This window comes from Blastomyces dermatitidis (assembly GCF_000003525.1).
Source record: "Blastomyces dermatitidis ER-3 genomic scaffold supercont1.15, whole genome shotgun sequence".
In the NCBI taxonomy this organism is placed as follows: Eukaryota; Fungi; Ascomycota; class Eurotiomycetes; order Onygenales; family Ajellomycetaceae; genus Blastomyces; species Blastomyces dermatitidis.
In genome coordinates this window covers 997568-1014263 of record NW_025544788.1, presented here as the reverse complement: position 1 = coordinate 1014263, position 16696 = coordinate 997568, and the positions used below count along the sequence as shown (strand labels likewise).

General features: G+C 48.3%; 5 protein-coding genes across 5 annotated transcripts; 2 read left to right on the top strand and 3 right to left on the bottom strand.

Annotated features, from left to right (window-relative positions):
• Window positions 1-405: 405 nt before the first annotated feature.
• Window positions 406-1063, top strand: BDCG_09480 (uncharacterized protein; the record flags this gene model as incomplete). Its single annotated transcript, XM_045425274.1, has 3 exons — window positions 406-695; window positions 755-806; window positions 854-1063. The coding sequence occupies 3 exons, from the start codon at window positions 406-408 to the stop codon at window positions 1061-1063; spliced, it is 552 nt and encodes a 183-aa protein (XP_045273807.1).
• Window positions 1064-1216: 153 nt separating this feature from the next.
• On the bottom strand, window positions 1217-6831 carry BDCG_09479 (viral A-type inclusion protein repeat protein). Its single transcript, XM_045425273.1, has 4 exons — window positions 6612-6831; window positions 6085-6529; window positions 2925-6018; window positions 1217-2840 (listed from the first exon to the last, which is right to left on the bottom strand). The coding sequence occupies exons 1-4, from the start codon at window positions 6618-6620 to the stop codon at window positions 2798-2800; spliced, it is 3591 nt and encodes a 1196-aa protein (XP_045273806.1). The 5' UTR covers window positions 6621-6831; the 3' UTR covers window positions 1217-2797.
• A 3-nt stretch (window positions 6832-6834) lies between these two features.
• Window positions 6835-9887, bottom strand: BDCG_09478 (uncharacterized protein). Its single transcript, XM_045425272.1, has 2 exons — window positions 9176-9887; window positions 6835-9004 (listed from the first exon to the last, which is right to left on the bottom strand). Exons 1-2 carry the CDS (start codon window positions 9219-9221, stop codon window positions 7242-7244), a joined length of 1809 nt encoding a protein of 602 aa, XP_045273805.1. The 5' UTR covers window positions 9222-9887; the 3' UTR covers window positions 6835-7241.
• A 740-nt stretch (window positions 9888-10627) lies between these two features.
• On the bottom strand, window positions 10628-14361 carry BDCG_09477 (Ras-like GTP-binding protein RYL2). The gene is made up of 2 exons (XM_045425271.1): window positions 13164-14361; window positions 10628-13092 (listed from the first exon to the last, which is right to left on the bottom strand). Exons 1-2 carry the CDS (start codon window positions 13207-13209, stop codon window positions 12227-12229), a joined length of 912 nt encoding a protein of 303 aa, XP_045273804.1. The 5' UTR covers window positions 13210-14361; the 3' UTR covers window positions 10628-12226.
• Window positions 14362-14440: 79 nt separating this feature from the next.
• BDCG_09476 (L-lactate dehydrogenase (cytochrome)) lies at window positions 14441-16696 on the top strand. Its single transcript, XM_045425270.1, has 3 exons — window positions 14441-14973; window positions 15046-15359; window positions 15444-16696. Exons 1-3 carry the CDS (start codon window positions 14847-14849, stop codon window positions 16542-16544), a joined length of 1542 nt encoding a protein of 513 aa, XP_045273803.1. The 5' UTR covers window positions 14441-14846; the 3' UTR covers window positions 16545-16696.

The following is a 16696-nucleotide window of genomic DNA, read 5'->3' as shown; positions in this document are numbered from 1 at the left end:
TGACCCCAACGCCGACTGCATACCCCGTCTAGTGGTGGAGTTATTCAACCAAATGTGGTTGGAAGCCCCCCGCGTGGGATTTTCCCCTGTCCACCCCTACCACACCACAACCCCGGGTCAAATTGCCATACAAATTGTAAGGTGAAGAGACCTAGCCCTATGCACCAATCTTCTTGATTTTGGAAGATCCCCGACCTGTAACTGTGGAGATATTTGAAGAGCAATCTCTGTGAAAACCCTGTCTGTTTTTGATGTTCTAAAACATCAATGCCAAGTCTCACCCATGTAGTTAAATATCTTTATGCTCAATCCAGTCACTTTGAACAATCAGCCCACTTCCTCTCAATAGTTCAAGACCTAACAGTGCAGACCCTAAGATACAACCACACAACAACACAAAAGGCAATGTTGTTTCTCATTGATGTCCTTTGGGGTTTAGGGCAATTGAAAAATTGCATCACAGTGCAGAGCCAAGTTGCTGAAGCTCGGAACAAGCGCTTTGGCCCTGCTCACCGTGAGACTGTTCAGGCTATGGCGAAATTGGCTCATTCATCCTGGTTAAATGGCCGATATGCTGAGTCTCTTCGCGTGCTGGAAGGGACTGCAAGAGCTTCAGGGGAGGCATTGGGTCCTGAAGACCCCGATACATTGGCCGCCCTGGATCACCTTGGAGTAACCTTGGGTTCATGGCAGAAGTATGAGGAGAGCAAAGCATTGCATGAGCGCGTTTTGAACGCGCGAAAGATCATTTCAGGCGAGGCCAACTCGTAGACTCTAACGACCATGAGCAATTTGGCGATGGCCCTGTTAGATCTTGGGCAGAGAGAACAGGCACGACTCATGATGCATCTAGTGTACGAAATGCGTTAAGGAAAAGCAGGGTAAGGAACATCCGTACACCTTGTGGGCGCTCTGCTACCTTTCAAAGAACCTCGGTGAAACGGAGGATATGCTTGTGGGTGGGATTGCAGCAGGCAAACGTAGCCTTGGTGATGAGCACCTGGTGCTTAATGGGATGGATGTGGGGAGCTTGAACGGATATACGCACGGCAAGGGCGCCTAGATGAGGCTGAGAAACTCACTCTTGACACACCCCGTGGTAACACTAGGATTATACTACAACAAAAACCCAAACGCGCTTTAGATACATATCGAATCGCATATGCAAACACCAAATCGTGGTTGACTCAGGAGCATCCTTTCTCGGAGCAAATCAAAACACGGATAATTTCACTTGAAAGTCTTGTTGGCGGAAGATGACGAGTAACTTAATTTTTAAATCACTAACCACGGTTTACTACATTTCTATGGTTATATAGTAATTAATTTTACTTTTCTTGCGCAGAAACCGATAATGAATGCGATGATAATATTAGTTGTAATCGTTGCGTGCATAATTTACAAATGTGATATTATCATTCTTCCGAATACAGAACCACGCAAACAGCGCAGTGTTTCCTCTAGTTTATAGATGGCCGGTCATGAGAGGCCAGTACATGCTAAATTGAGCAAGCTTGTTTGAAGTCTCTCTAAGACTGTATCCCAACCTTCAGCACAGGTCGAGGACCGTGGTTCGCGGCCTCCTAGATTTGGGTCGAGTCAACGCCAAATGGATTTCTCTTAGAAATGAGAAAAGCGCCTGATACTTACTACTAGCATCAAGCGTCCAGCTCCTAATAAATTAACCCAAATTTTTTTCTTTTTTGGTGGCTTGACGAGCTGGTACGGAGGGGATTTATCATGTATGCGTGCACAGGTTGTTTATCCTCACCTGTGCAGGGAGGGCTTTCAACAGGTTTGTCTCGCGCATTAAAGAATACACTAATCCAGAGTTTTCAAAACAATCTTAAGGAGTCCCTACACTGATTCCGCTTTAAGAGAGAGTACTTCTTAGCTCTTGTGGATGGTGATGAGCTTAGAGCACTTGGCTTGAATCCACCTGGCAACTCTTGCACAGAGTGAAGTTGATTAACAAGAACGGGCTGTCACTAGATGTCACGGCACACAGGAAGTTTAAAGGCTCTTCTTAAACGGGTGCAAGGATTCGTTATATCAAATGTGTGTGTAATCATTCTTGATTTGTATCATATTTACTCCTAAAAGCTTCGCACGAGGGCCTCCTGTTTACCCTCCGGGATGACAATTATCGGCTATGAAAACATCCACGATGGCATACCGGCGGTGTTACGACTTACAAGTGAGACAGGGAATACAAGAAGCCGGGGGCAACAAAAGTGAATTGAACGTAACGAAGTCCGGGGGCATGCCACGAGTCTACTTGTTCCCCGTCCAAATGATCGATACCCAAAGTGTCAATAATTGAGTCTAGCCTGCGGAGTTAAGAGGTCTGTTAAAGTAGCAGAGTGGACATAGAGCTTCGATTTCGCTAGAACGCATTGCAGTGTCGTCAGGTTGCGAAGATAACCTCCAGCTAAAATATGACATATGGGGAAGATACGGAATTGAGGTCATTGGTTGATTGGCGCTGCATCTTATATATATATATATATATATATATATATGCGCCCAGGAATATCTCTTGTCTGGAAAACATGAGCATGCTTCCGGACACTTGCGCCAGTACTCTCTCCGCAGAAATGTACGTCACGAGCATGTTATATTACATTGCACTAGTCTCAATCATGTTTCAAGCACACTTAAGAGGTAAATGAGGAAAGGGCGTCAACGATCTTTGCTCTGCTCCACAGCTTTGGCCGCCTAGAGCTGTCGCGTTTGGTATATGTCATTTTCAACGAAGTGATAGCATTTGCGCAGGTCAGGTAATGGGCTTGCGACATTATCTAGATGAGATGGCTGACATCCATTTCTGTTCATCACTCCTATATACAGCCGAAGATATAATCGTTAGTAACCGTCCTGCACAAATACATCAGAGAAGATATAGGGTAGTGAAAAAGACATACGTATCGAAATGCAGCAACATCCCCAATACTGGAATGAGCTGCTTCTGATAATTTTTATCCTTCTGCTCCAGAAACTGTAGCAATACATTCTTCAAATACACATAGTCAACTCCACCCACGCCGGGACCCTTGGGGGTCGGACTCCTATCCTGAGGATGCGGCGAAACGCCCTTGCCACCGCGGGGTTGCTGCATCCCAGAATCCAGCGACGGCCGCGGCGATCGACCAGAACTAGTATTATTCGAATCGAATGCACGCCGCTTGCTAGCTTGAAACGCTTTTACATCCTCTGTGAGCGCCTTGTTGGACTTACGTAGTTTTTCTAGGCGTTGGTTCGTTTCCTCGACGGAGCGGCGAAGTTCGGTCTTCTCCTTCTCCAATTCCCGTATCTGCCTCTCGCTCTCGTCGAGGACGTCACGTAGCTGCGTCATCGCCGCCTGCATGTCGGCAAGATCCTGTTTCGATCGCTCTGTTTCGGCTTCTAGTTCCTCCCGTCGCCGTTTCCAATCCCTCTGCTCATGTTCTAGTTCTTCTTTGTCCAGTTCCGCTCGCCGTAAAGTGCGCTCCATATCGCGTGCCTTCGTCTTCAGCTCTTCGACCTCTCTCGCTCGTTTGCGTCCGACAAGGCTAGCCTCATCTTCCGCCCGATCACGCTCTTCAATGGCGGCTTCTAGTCGATCTTTGAATTCGCGGACCTTGGCATCTGTCTTCATCTCGACGTCTGCTAGCAGCCGTCGCATTGTTTCGCCCTCTCGGGTGCGCTCTGAGAGCAGACGGTGAGCATCAGCAACTTCCTCCTCGAGGCTGTCACAGCGTTCGCGGGCTTCTTTAACCTGCAATGCCATCTCAGATGTTTGATCGCGCATGCTATTCATGAGGCTTTGCGCGCTGGCATGCTGCGCGGTTTTCAATTGGATTTCATCTCGTAAGCTTTCGATGTCTCTATTCAGCTGTTTCACGTGCTCCTCTACCTCTGCCAATCTCGTTTGTGATAATCTTAGCTCTTCCTGTGTGTTCGAGAGGCTTTTCGTTGTCTTCTCGTTCGTCTCTAGAGCCTCCTGCTTTTTACTTTCAGAGTAGCGCAGATCAGATTGCGCAACTTCCAACGCTTGCTCTGCCTTGACGCGGCTGGTCATTTCCTGCGTGACATTTTGATTCAGGGCTTTGATTTCTGCTTCTTGTTCCCCAATCCTACCTCTTAAACTCTTCATTTCAGATCGAACGTCTTCGTGTCGTCTCTCCAAGCGCTTCAGGTCATTGGTTTTGTTCTTCAGTTCCTCCTTTGACGTTTTAAGTTCGGCTGATTCAGCGCGGAGATTCCTCAATTCCGGCTGAACTTTCTGAAGTGTTTCTCTCAGGTCAGTTAAATCTTTAAACCGCGATGCAGCGAGTTGTTGAGCAGCGGAAAGGTCTGTTTGCAGTGCTGTGGCTTTTATCTTCAGCTCTTCAAATTCGGCGGCTAGGTCTTTGTGCGCGTCCTCAGCTTGACAAGAGCTTGATGCTGCGCTTGATCGTAGATCAATTAACTCCTTTTCTAGTTCCTGGATAGTCTTCTCAAGAGCCCTCTTCTCTGTCAGAAGTTCCTTGACCTTATCCTTTGCCTCGACACAGCTTTGTCCAATGTCACGTAGGTCATCACGTAAAGAATCAATCTCTTCCCGTAAATTGTCTTCACCCTTAAGCTTGGAATCTAATCGGCTTATGGCGGTTTCCTTCTCTACTAGTTGTGTTGTCAGCTGTGCTATTCTCTTCTCAAGTTCAGCAACAAGATTTGTAGTTTCGGGGGAAACGAATGATCCCGTAGTTGGAGTGACCGCAGATTCAGGGACTTCATCTGCTCCGCCCTTTCCACCCCTCTTCTTCTTCTTGCTCCTCTTTTTACCACTGCCTGCAGCAGGGGCATTTTGAGCAACAACACTAGCTTGATCATTGATCGTGACTAGACTCTTCCGGAGTTCGTCGAAATCGGCAGCTTGTCCGTCTGATATACGTTTCTTAGCAATCTGCCATGTTTGGTTATCCCTGAATCCGTTGTCGATGAAATCAATGATCCTTTGAGTATCTTTCGCCTTAGCGTCTTTAGAAGAAACCTCGGCCTTCAAAGATGATATAGTAAACTCGGCATCTTTCAGCTGCGCTTTCAAGGTTGCAACGAGGCTGTGTAGTATACTCAGCCGTTTTTCGCCAGAAGCATTTTGCTGTTCTGTCGCGGCTACGTTGGTATTGTGGTCATCTTTCTCGTCGCTTGCCTGGCTCAATTCCTTCGATTTTTCATCCAATTGGGTCTTCAAATTTTCCATTGCAGCACTTGATTTCTCCACATCCGCCTCAGCCACAGAAAGTTTAACCTTGAGATTAGAAATCTGCTCTTCCAACACTTTCCGCTGACTCTCCAGGTTCCACTCGAATCGATCCTTTGCCTCTCTCAGTGTAGTCAGTTCCCGGGTAGCCGATTCCAAACTCTGTGCCATGCCCTCCGTCGATTCACGCGCAACGGACAAATCCCCTTTAAGTGTTTTCACCTCCGATTTCAGCACCTCAACCTCCTGTTGTCTCTTTTCCAGTTCCGATTCTAAACGGGGTATCTCGTTATCAAAGGAGAAGAACTCTTCGTTCTCTTCCACGGGAGGAGGTGATGTGACAGCCTTCGCTCTTGGCGAAAATAACAATATTCCAGGAATAGATGCGATCGAAAGGGTTGGGGATTTCTGTGAACTTTCCAAGGAACTGCCTTCTGCGGACGCAGATGGCGTCTCGATCGTGGGCGCAGTCTTTCTGTTTACTCCTTCGCCGTGCGTAGAACCTTTTCCATCGGAAGAAAAGCTCCGCTTCCTCAAGTTAGCCACCTCTTCCTGAGCATCACGAGCTGATTTCTCAGCTTCAGTGAACTTTTTCTTATACTCATCCCTCTCAGTGGTGACCCTCTTTAGCTCCTCCAATACCATATCACCCTTCAGGTTGACCTGATTCAGGTACTCTGTCAAAGCGCGGGGGTCACTTATGGAGGTTAATGGAGTATTCTCGCGTAGGCATGCTTCGAACGGTTCGATAGACACTACGCGGGCCTGCGCAATTCGGTAGGCCTTCAATAATTCTATGAATAACAATAAACGTATGAGTTTAGTCCAAGCCAGAATAAACAGGAGCAATCTACACCGACCTTGATATCTCCCTTCTATCTTGTCGAGCCTCCGTAATCTCACCCTCACTGCAGTCGGAAGCTCCATCTGTGCAGGTTCCTCCGGTGTGGCGTCCTGGGATCGTGTGGAGTCTATTTCCCTTTCCTTCGTCCTCCCCTGACCCCCTTCCTGGTCTGCTGCAGTCCCAGCATTTCCGTCTCTCCCAGCTTCGGGCATTTGAATAGGAGTGCTGGTTCTGGTTGATGAATCATCGTCTCCTACAACGAAATCCACATCGAATTCAGCAGGATCCGGTGTTTTCGTGGAAACGCTGTTCTCTCGCTTTAGCCTTGTAGCGCGAGACGCTGCACGGGTATGCGATTGGCGTATGTGCGAGTTGGATCGGGAAATGGAACTGGACTCTTGCGCTGCTTTCTGGCGGGCTTGCTCCTCTGCTATGCGAGAATCTATGGCGCCCTTGATCCGCTATTTTGTCGAACGTGGTCAGAACCGAGCGCCTATCTGTCTGGGGTTTTCTGGGGGTTATGGATTGTCATATGAGGCTTACCTGGAACATTGCCGCTGTAAACCGCGGGTTTATCAATCAGCGGACGGAGCGAGATGTGTTGTGCTTTATGCTCTATATAATATTCAATTATTAGAAACCTTAGAGACAACGGATGAAGACCTGAATTCAGCTGTGTTACAACCTACGGCTGAGTAAGCCCAGTTGGATAGCGTTGGCTCGCGCTGTTCTTGGCAGCCACCGTTAGTCTTAAGCCTTTGTGGAGTCAGGGGCAGAATTTAATTATTTTTGCCAATTGACACGACATATCATGCTGAGTGGAGAAAGGGGAGAGGGGAAAAAAATTCATTCGTAGGCTCGATTTCGAGAAAGCTGTACAATACATGAAATAACGACAAAAAATAATCATCTATGGTAACATGAATTAAAAAACATAAATCACCAAATTCCTCACAAGCAGAACAAGAAATACGATGTGCTACATGGAGTGTTTAAGTGTGCAGTGGATGATGGAAAATATAAAAATATAATGAAAAGCAGAGAAAGAAAAAGGAGAAGTTAGGGCACTTATAAACATGGCCTGTCAAAGAGAGGCCAGATGCTCCAACCGAGAGGATTCACCCCAAGCAGATAACCATCGTCAGACTGCGATAACCGGTATTCCCCAAAAAATCAACCCTGAACCTCTGCCAAAACAGGGGGAATGTTAATATCAAACTCCTCCTGGTCATGCGCCAGCCTCCCCATCAGGCATTTTGTCCGATTCAGCAACTCCTGTTCCGGCCTTGTCTTATGTCCCCGAATATTTGCTCCGTCGTGGGTGCGCAAGTGTTCCATGAACGTATCCACATTCCCAAATATAGGCGCCGGTCCCCGCTGCTCGGAACAGCAGTAGATGCATCCATAGCTACATGTTGACCCGTCAGTGGTCGGTGGCACTTTCTTGCAGTACGCGTGAGATTTAGCAAGGAATGCCCAGCGGTAGCGGATACCTGTTCCCTGGTGCACTTGGACGCGCTGGTCAAATGAGCGGGATGGTTGGTCCAGGGGTGTTGTGCGCGAGAAACTGGGTGTGTGCATGCTTGTGGAAGGGGGGTTTTCGGAGGAGAGGTTCATGGGGCCTTCAAAGTTACACTCCTTACAGCGCCAGAAGAGGACTTGCGAGAACATCCCTGCCGGCCGTTGGGCGACGCGCATGGCCTTTCTTGTACCGGTTTGCATTTTCCAGGCACCTTTACAGAACCCCGCGTATTTGTTCTCTTCGCTAGGTAGGTACAGGGTCCCTGTGTCGTTTTCCGAGATGGACGCGCTTGTACCGGAAGACCCTGACATCGACGGCGGTCGTCGTCTCAACGTCGGCAAGAAGTTGGCTCTCGAGCTTGATATGGAAAGCGTGAGAGTCATATCTTCTGGTGTTGATGCTGAATGACGGTGTTTGAACCCCCAGATATTCGATAGCGCGGCGGATGGTAGCGTCGTGGGTTGGGTTTGCTGTATGATTCCGGGAGTATTGTTTGGGTCTTTGCTCTGCTGGGTTTGCTCAGAGCCGTATTGTGAATGTTGAAGCTCCTGCTCGAACCCTGGCGGCCTCGCGTCGGTAGGCAAACCTCGGGAACTCAGTGGCTGTGGAGCCCTTAAGCTCGGGCTATATAGAAGCTCACCACTAGTTTCCCTTATTGTCGGGATGGGGTATTGAGTCCCATTGTTTCTATTGTTGGAAACAGAGCCCCCGCTGTATCGATTCCGATTCCCTTGCAGCTGCTCGCTATCAGTGGTTGGTAGCTCGATGCTCCCTTTTGGCAAGTAGGGCAGTGAACGTCGGCAAGCCAAAATGCCGGTTCCCCTTTCCGTAGTGGTTGGGCTGACGACACCATCTGCGGCTGACGTATTCTCTGAGTCCACGGTCAGTGATAAGGAGAGTTCAGTCTGGCTCCTTGTATCTCCGGAGGATACGCTTTTGGCTACCGAAAGACATGAAGATTCCGGGTCGGACAAGTCACCATATGCAGGCATTTCCACAGTTCCAGGATCCGGGGGTGAAAGGATCGACGCTTTATATCCTGGAACGCTAGGGGCCAGGCGTTGACCCAGCTGACTCAAGCAGATTATCGAGTCGACACGACTGCTGTCCGAAGACGCCTGCAAACTGCTATAGTCTAGATCGAGATTGTCCATCAATGCCCGCTGTAGGCCGACCAGGAGCGTCGCCTGTAGGCTCGACAGAATAAATCTCATATCTTCCTGGGCAATTTCGTCCCCGTACACATACTTTTGGCCAATGCGCTTGACGTCCAAGTCATATTGGCCCTGTACTATGGGGGGTCCAAGGGCAAGCGAGATTTCCAGGCTTGCCAGGGCATCTTCAGGTAAAGGGCGGCTGTTGGTCCGCTTAATGCGCTCGACCAAATTTGTAGCATTCAGATAAGTAGTCACGACTTAGTTAAGCTTGTCAGCACCAAAATAGATGGGGTAAATCGATCTATCTCTAAGAGAAACTCAAACAGCGATTAAAGATCGGGTGTGCAGCCGGGGGGCTATGGCGTGAAGGGTGTATGTATGTATGTAGCACAAAGAAATAATGGGGAATGAAGATAAGCACTCCATACCTGCAGAAATGCAGTCCACTACCGGAGTGCGCTCGGGTCGCGACATTCTTTGTCGCACCGGCGCTTCTCCTGTGAGGTCGTGACGGCCTTCAAGTGGCCAAACTGCGTCACGGCGTGTTGAGTAAGAGGGTGAAGCGGGTGAAGCGGGTGAAGCGGGGTGTTTTCTCAAGAGCGCCGCTTGCAATATTCTTCTAGGAGAAGTATAGAGTCTTATGAAAATGTCTATCTCAATGCAGAGAGAAACGGAAAAGAGCAGTCATCAGGGCCAGGAGCAGACATGAAATCCTCAAGCGCTAGCACGAGGCTCAGCGAATTCGCTGCTGGTAGGCAGTGCAGTGCAGATGCTTGCGGGAACGGATTAAAACGCACAAGAATGCAGGAAGAAATATCCAACTAAATTCAAGAACTCAGAAGCCGAAAACTCGTAGGTGATGGGCAACAACTTAACTTTTGTGCTCTCTCTTGGATTTAAAACCAGGGGAGCTGAGAGAGAAGACAAAGTTCCCCATTCTGCAAACTTATAAGTTACTTAAATCGTTAGTTAAATAAGTTATGGATTGCCTAACTAGTTAACTAGTTGGTTTGGTGAGCTCATTGTCAACTGAGCCCAGTCCTTGGCTCGAATAACTGGTGTGAGAGCTTCAACAAAGACAGCGTTGTCATGTTGTTCAAAGTTGGTCGCTGAGGGGCGAGTCCGTGAAGAGTGTTCAAGGTTCAATGTCGCTCACTGGAATAAATATTTAAGGAGACCTTGGTGCGCAATCGATTCTCATTGGCATTGCACAAAGAGTGCTGTTCAAACATTCAACGATATTTCCATATGCTGATACCCCCACGATGCACTAATTAGAGTAATAAAATTCTTGATTTGCAGAGTACAGCTTATTCCTTGAACTCTTTGAGACTGACAGTCGATTCAGTCGATTCCCAACACATTTGATATTGCAAGAATCCGTTGTTCCATCTTCCACGGGCCCTGTATAGCAAGGCAGCTAGCTAGCTAGCTAGCTCTATGTAGAGAGGAGTTTGGAGGCGGCTGCTTGCTCTCTGCCACAATTCATGGCCTTAAATATCATGGCTCAAATTGAAACAAAGAATCGAGCTGTGCAACCCACTCTCACTTTAACTTCAAAATGAAACCGATGTTGGAGTAACAGAAATAATCTATTGTCCAGTTCCGTAGTATGAAAAAGCCAGTAACTATGTAGAAAGTAAAACGTAATTCCTTCTCGTTTTGACATGTTGGTGTATTTAGATGGAATAGTTCGGCCCCTTAACTACCAGTATATACAAAATATGAAAAATAGATTACTTCTACTTAGAATGGAATGATATCATATATTCAAGATAGTTTGAAGAAGGGGGATGAGTCTATTATTATATACTATATCTAAACCACCAGAAATCAATATCTAACCCATTTGATATAAAGGAACATTAATATACTCAGAACTCTGCAGTTTAATGAATCTCTCTGATTATCAATAGAAAAGAAAATACGGCATTACTGATATGTAGATGGATGTAACTATCAAATTAATCGAAGATTTTCAGCACTATCTATTCTACTACAGACTATCAGAATAAACAATAAACATAAGACCAACCCACAGCTCATGTAGTTTTATATGCAGCGGCCCGACCCCATTTACAGAACAGAATGTTTGAATCAAACTTTCAATTTTGATATTGCCTCAACATGACTATTTCTACGGTTTCCCACAGTTTGTTGTGTCACTCAAGAACCGGACAACACCCACGGGCACTGTTCGTTGGATCCTCAACCCTCCCCTCAATGATCTGCAGTTGGGAGCAGTGAGATCTAATGCAGGATTCTGTATGCCGCGCGTTTATGCAAGTTGTCAATATGATCGGATCAGATCGTGTCCTCATCCATATCGGCATCGACGGCTGAAGAACTGGATATCAGCGAATATTGATACTTATACTCCCTTGTGGCGTGTGGTGGGGATGGGTTCAGGTGGGTGATCGATCTATGGACGAAAGGGATAATAGGCCGATTGATGCACCAAAGGAACGTATGTGTACGTACGTTACCAACGACAGTGGTTTTGTACACATGTACAGTACATGCATGCATACGTCCTGGCTTAAATGTGGGATGAGGTTGCTATGTGTTGTTGATCGATCTACGTCCACCCAAGGTTTCTTCCAACAGCTTGGTAGAGCTGTGGTGTTCCATTGGGGACAATTGTAAGCATCCAATTAAATCCAAAGGAAAAGATTCGAATCGAAATATACGATCAAAGATAAATATCAAGCAGCATATGATAATACACTTAGAATTGGTATATCAGCGGCCTGGGGTCGCAAATATATAGAGGATGACGAATGAGACAGGGAGAGAGACGACCTGGACGCCCCTCCCATGACCCATGATCCATGACCGAATCCCTAGCCAGCCCGACAAAACACATCCATTAGTTAAAGCCCGTATTAACAAATACGCTCTCAAGGAGATCGTAGTGATTCATACAACACGCACACCTTTCATCCACCCCATGAACAAAGGCTAAGCAACACCGGCCAACAACGCCCGCAAGCACAGAAATTTAGGATAAATATATAAAACATGAGCGGAAAACAGGAAGCAAAAACAGATTTATAGAAACACATCCTTTGAATGGAACACGATGGAAACTGATTGAAACACGGCGAAGAGGGAAAGAAAACAATGTTGATGCAAATCCGGAAAACTCCGTGTGTAAATGCACGGTTGAGTTTTTGGAAGGCGAGTGGGAATCCTCCAATTTTCCCGTTTTAACGGGCCTGCGTTAGAACGATATGGAGAGAGGGGGCGGAAGGGAAGAAGGGGGGGGCGGAAGAGAAGAAGTGGGGGGAGGAGGAGGAGGACGTAATTCTATACATTAATGCACCGATAAGTGGGCAAAGAAAGTGACAGAGACACGGAAGAAGGAATAGAATACAGCGGTCGGTTAACGGATTGGAAGAGGGACTCGTGAGCATAATGGCAAGAGGAATATGGTATCAAAGGGAAAAAAAGAAAATATAACCGTTAAGGAAAATTCATCAGCAGCACCTCCCCTGCCGGCTCTGAGTCGATCCAATCGGTACATCGATAGGTTCCTCACCCAGCACGAGACCGGGCGGGAACCCAAGCCAGCTTCGTCGTTTATCTGCCGTCCCACCGCGCACACTATTGTTGCCATCAGACACAGCTCCTTCCATGTGTGCGGGCATTCTCTCCGCGCCACCTGATCCACCCCGATGTGCTGAGTCGGCGTCTAGTGATTTGTTCCGCTGCTCCACGAGCTTGCGGGTGATGACACGGAAGACCTCCTCGATACCCTCGCCATCCTTGGCGCTGATCTCATGGCAGCAGTCCCAGCCGATATCCTGGCCCCAGAAGCCGCTGCTTCGCTTGCTTTCCGCGCCGGGATTGTAGTTTGGGTTTGAGGTGCCAAAGGTGGAGCTGCTGATCATGCCTAGGCCGGAGCTGGGCGGCGGGGTGGATGCTTGGGATGGGTAGAGCTGTTCCGCGACGTAGGCAATGGTGCGTTCGAACGGAACTTTGCGTAGATTGGGGTCATCTGCTACAATATCTGATTTCGTGCCCACAACGTGGATGACGATGGGAGAGTCTTCGCCAAGGTTCTGTTTCAACTCGACGAGCCAACCGGCCATTTCCTGGAAGCTACTTTCGTCTGTGATGTCGTAGCAGAGCAGGCCAGCGTTGGCACCGCGGTAATAGAGACGGGAAATACTTCGGAAACGTTCCTGCCCGGCTGTGTCCCATATTTGCAAGCGGACGACGGTGTCTGAGGTGGTGTCGAGGACGCGTTTAGTGACGAAGGAGGCGCCGACGGTGGAAGTGGTTGTAGCAGGGTTGAAGGAATTTTTCACGTAGCGTTGGACGAGAGATGTTTTCCCAACACCTAGGCCGGAGTTAGTACAAGGGAGGATGGATGGGGAATGAGAATGGAGAGCTGAATATGAAAGAGCGTACCTTGGGCACCCAGGACGACGATCTTCGCCTCGAGACTGGAGCTCATAGTGAGGGCGGAGTGCAAGAGAACAGGTGCATCATATAGCAGGGTATACCGGGAGGGAGGTATGGGAAGCTATGAAGCTATTTTTTTTATTTTTATTTTCTTTTATTTTTCTTTTGGTTGTACGAGGGTTTACTTGGGAGCAAAGACAAAGAAAGCAAGCAGCTGCGCGCGTCAAGATGAGGGAAGAGAATGACGAGTCACCAGCAAAGAAGAGAAAGCGGTGTATAATTTGGTGAGTAACGTCTACTTTTGGATAAGAGAAGAGAGAGAGAGAGAGAGAGAGAGATACAGCCAGGCAGGCAGAGGGGTTGAGAGCTAAAAGACAGCGACAAGCAACCCGGCTGAGGCCAGCGAGCGTGACTGTTCTGCGTACAGGACAGCGACTTGGTCACCAGAGAGAGGATAGCCTGCACGTGAGGAGGGAGGAGAGAGGGAGAGAGGGAGAGAGGGAGAGAGGGTTGGTTGGGTTAAGTTAGAGACAGAAAGAGACAAGAGGAGACAAGAAGAGACAGAAGGGCTACGGAGCGAATCAGCCAGCATTGACCCGGGTAACTATAGTCCATCCGGGCATCCCTAAGCACATATCATAGGGGCTGTCTGCGTGTCTGTATATCCAGATGCCCTGTGGATGTCACTGTTCGTCCGTTCGAGCTGGATGGTTGGATAAACAGTTAACTAGGTTAACTTAATTAACTACGCAGTAACTTAGTTAACTAAAGTTAGTGATAGAGTGATTGATGAGAAGGTTGATTGACTACGACCCAGCCCAAACAAGAAACAAGGGCAAGGGCTGGGTGGGTCATATGATCCCTGGCCAATGACGTCGTCGTTACCTAGTAACTAACTAACTTAACTAATCAGCGGCTGCCGAGGCCCCAAACATCAGAAGAAGAGACGATGAAAGAGATGAAGTCCCAGAGATAGAGACGCGGAAAAGACGTAGATAATCCTCGTTATGCACATCTGTGAATTATTCACGCTGTCAACTCGATTAGAATCATTATTATCGAATCGGCCGAGAAACAGCCATGGAGCTTCCAAGGTTTTTTGCCTCAGTGGAGACGATTCTAGATATCGGAAATGGGAAGATGAGGATGGAGAGGGGATGCGAAAAGGAAAGGAACCAATAATAATAATAATAATAATAATAATAATAATAATAATAACAATAATAATAACAATAATAATAATCAATGCAGCACAGATGAGACAGACTATTATATCAACATGAGAAGAGTAACTTACTACTATCATAAGTAATAATCATAATAAGTACACAAGAAGACGTAGAAATACTTTGTTACGTGGTTGCAATCACTCTCTATACAGAGTACGGAGTACATGTATGTACATACATACATCGATGATATCGTCATGATCCGATCCAATCCACGCTCTCCGCATCTCCGAAACCAGAAGAAACTTCTCCAGAACTTCTCCCCCGTCCGCATTTCTTTCCGCCGCCACTTAAATAATAATATCTCGCACGAGAACAACGAGCTGGCTCAACAATCATCTTTCGGCATTTTAATTTAACCCTCCTCCGTCTCCCAGCCTGAATCGCTGACCTCTTGAACTGAACTACCGGCCCCTTTCTAGAGCTCCCATTTGCGCCGCCCTCTATAGCTTCCGCTGCAATGCCCTCGGACGAAAAACACGGGGGAAATCTCCTTACAGGCCCAGAGATACAAAAACACAACTCCAAGGACTCATGTTGGGTCATAGTTCACGGGAAAGCATACGATGTCACCGAATTTCTACCTGGTACAAAGCAAATCCCCCCTGCGGCTAAACCAGCTGCCACCTGCACATGGATTTTTACTAATACCAATATAGAGCACCCTGGCGGTCAAAGCACTATTCTGAAGTATGCCGGGAAAGATGCCACGGAGGAATTCGAGCCCATCCACCCCCCGGACACCCTCGACAAGTACCTCGACCCTTCAAAACACCTAGGTCCAGTGGCAATGGACACTGTCATGCGCGAGGACAAAGGTGTCGATCCCGAGGAAGAAGAGCGCCAATTACGAATCAAGCATATGCCTTCGCTAGAACAATGTTATAACCTGCTGGACTTTGAAGCCGTCGCCCGTCGTGTTATGAAGAAGACAGCCTGGGCTTATTACTCCAGTGGCGCTGATGATGAAATAGTTCGTCTCCTCCTTCAACATACCAGTCAGTATTAACTATATATATATATATATATATATATAGCTAACGCAAGGCCATCATAGACCCTCCGCGAAAACCACTCCGCCTTTCACAAAGTCTGGTTCCGTCCGCGCATCCTCGTCGATGTCGAAAATGTGGACATCTCCACCACAATGCTAGGCTCTCCCGTCTCCGTCCCCTTCTACGTCTCGGCCACCGCCTTGGGCAAACTCGGCCATCCAGAAGGTGAGGTCTGCCTCACCCGCGCTTCAAACACCCACAACGTCATTCAAATGATCCCCACCCTGGCCTCCTGCTCCTTCGACGAGATCGTCGACGCTCGCGGCCCCGACCAGGTCCAATGGCTACAACTATACGTCAACAAAGACCGCAACATTACCAAACGTATCGTCCAACACGCCCAGCAACGGGGCTGCAAAGCGCTCTTCGTCACCGTTGACGCGCCCCAGCTCGGCCGCCGGGAGAAGGACATGCGCTCCAAGTTCTCCGACCGCGGGTCCGCGGTGCAGGCCGCAGATGGGGAATCGACATCCTCCATCGACCGCTCGCAGGGTGCTGCCCGCGCAATCTCCTCCTTCATCGACCCGTCGCTCAGCTGGAAGGATATCCCGTGGTTCCAGTCCATCACAGACATGCCCATCGTGCTCAAGGGCGTGCAGCGGGTCGACGACGTGCTGCGCGCGGTGGAGATGGGGATCCCCGCCGTTGTGCTATCGAATCATGGTGGGCGGCAGTTGGATTTTGCGCCGTCGGCCATCGAGCTGCTGGCAGAGGTTATGCCGGAGCTGCGCAAGCGCGGGTGGCAGGATCGCATCGAGGTGTATATTGACGGCGGGGTGCGGCGGGCGACGGATATCCTTAAAGCGCTCTGTCTAGGCGCGAAGGGGGTCGGCATTGGACGGCCGTTCCTGTATGCTATGGGTGCGTATGGCGTGCCGGGCGTCGAGCGGGCTATGCAGTTGCTGAAGGATGAGATGGTTATGAATATGCGCTTGATCGGGTGTTCGAGTATTGATCAGTTGTGTCCAGATTTGGTGGATACGAGGGGCCTGGCGGTGAGGACTGTGCCGAATCCGGTGGATTCGCTGGGGATGGGGGTTTATGATCCGCTCTCGTTGCCGGTGGATAGATCGCCAGCACCGGCGGGGAAGTCGAAGCTGTGATTTCTTTTTTCTTCCCTGGCTTCTAAATAAATTCGGTCTGGGATATCATGATGCTGGGGTTAGATTTTTAGTTTTATATCTTCGCTGCATATACATTTTTCATTCGCGTGTTGTATGTACTGTACATATCTGCACATACTCTTTTTTCTTTT

Bases quoted from the DNA above. Each gene is read 5' to 3' on its own strand.
- BDCG_09479 (XM_045425273.1), bottom strand. The intron at 6,019-6,084 runs GTCGGTGTAGAT...TGTTATTCATAG, and splicing joins GATAGAAGGGAGATATCAAG to AATTATTGAAGGCCTACCGA. The intron at 2,841-2,924 runs GTATGTCTTTTT...GGCTGTATATAG, and splicing joins ATGTTGCTGCATTTCGATAC to GAGTGATGAACAGAAATGGA.
- BDCG_09478 (XM_045425272.1), bottom strand. From the start codon at position 9,221: ATGTCGCGACCCGAGCGCACTCCGGTAGTGGACTGCATTTCTGCAG. The intron at 9,005-9,175 runs GTATGGAGTGCT...AGCTTAACTAAG, and splicing joins AGTGGACTGCATTTCTGCAG to TCGTGACTACTTATCTGAAT.
- BDCG_09477 (XM_045425271.1), bottom strand. From the start codon at position 13,209: ATGAGCTCCAGTCTCGAGGCGAAGATCGTCGTCCTGGGTGCCCAAG. The intron at 13,093-13,163 runs GTACGCTCTTTC...ACTCCGGCCTAG, and splicing joins CGTCGTCCTGGGTGCCCAAG to GTGTTGGGAAAACATCTCTC.
- BDCG_09476 (XM_045425270.1), top strand. From the start codon at position 14,847: ATGCCCTCGGACGAAAAACACGGGGGAAATCTCCTTACAGGCCCAGAG. The intron at 14,974-15,045 runs GTACAAAGCAAA...ATACCAATATAG, and splicing joins TGTCACCGAATTTCTACCTG to AGCACCCTGGCGGTCAAAGC. The intron at 15,360-15,443 runs GTTCGTCTCCTC...AGGCCATCATAG, and splicing joins GTGGCGCTGATGATGAAATA to ACCCTCCGCGAAAACCACTC.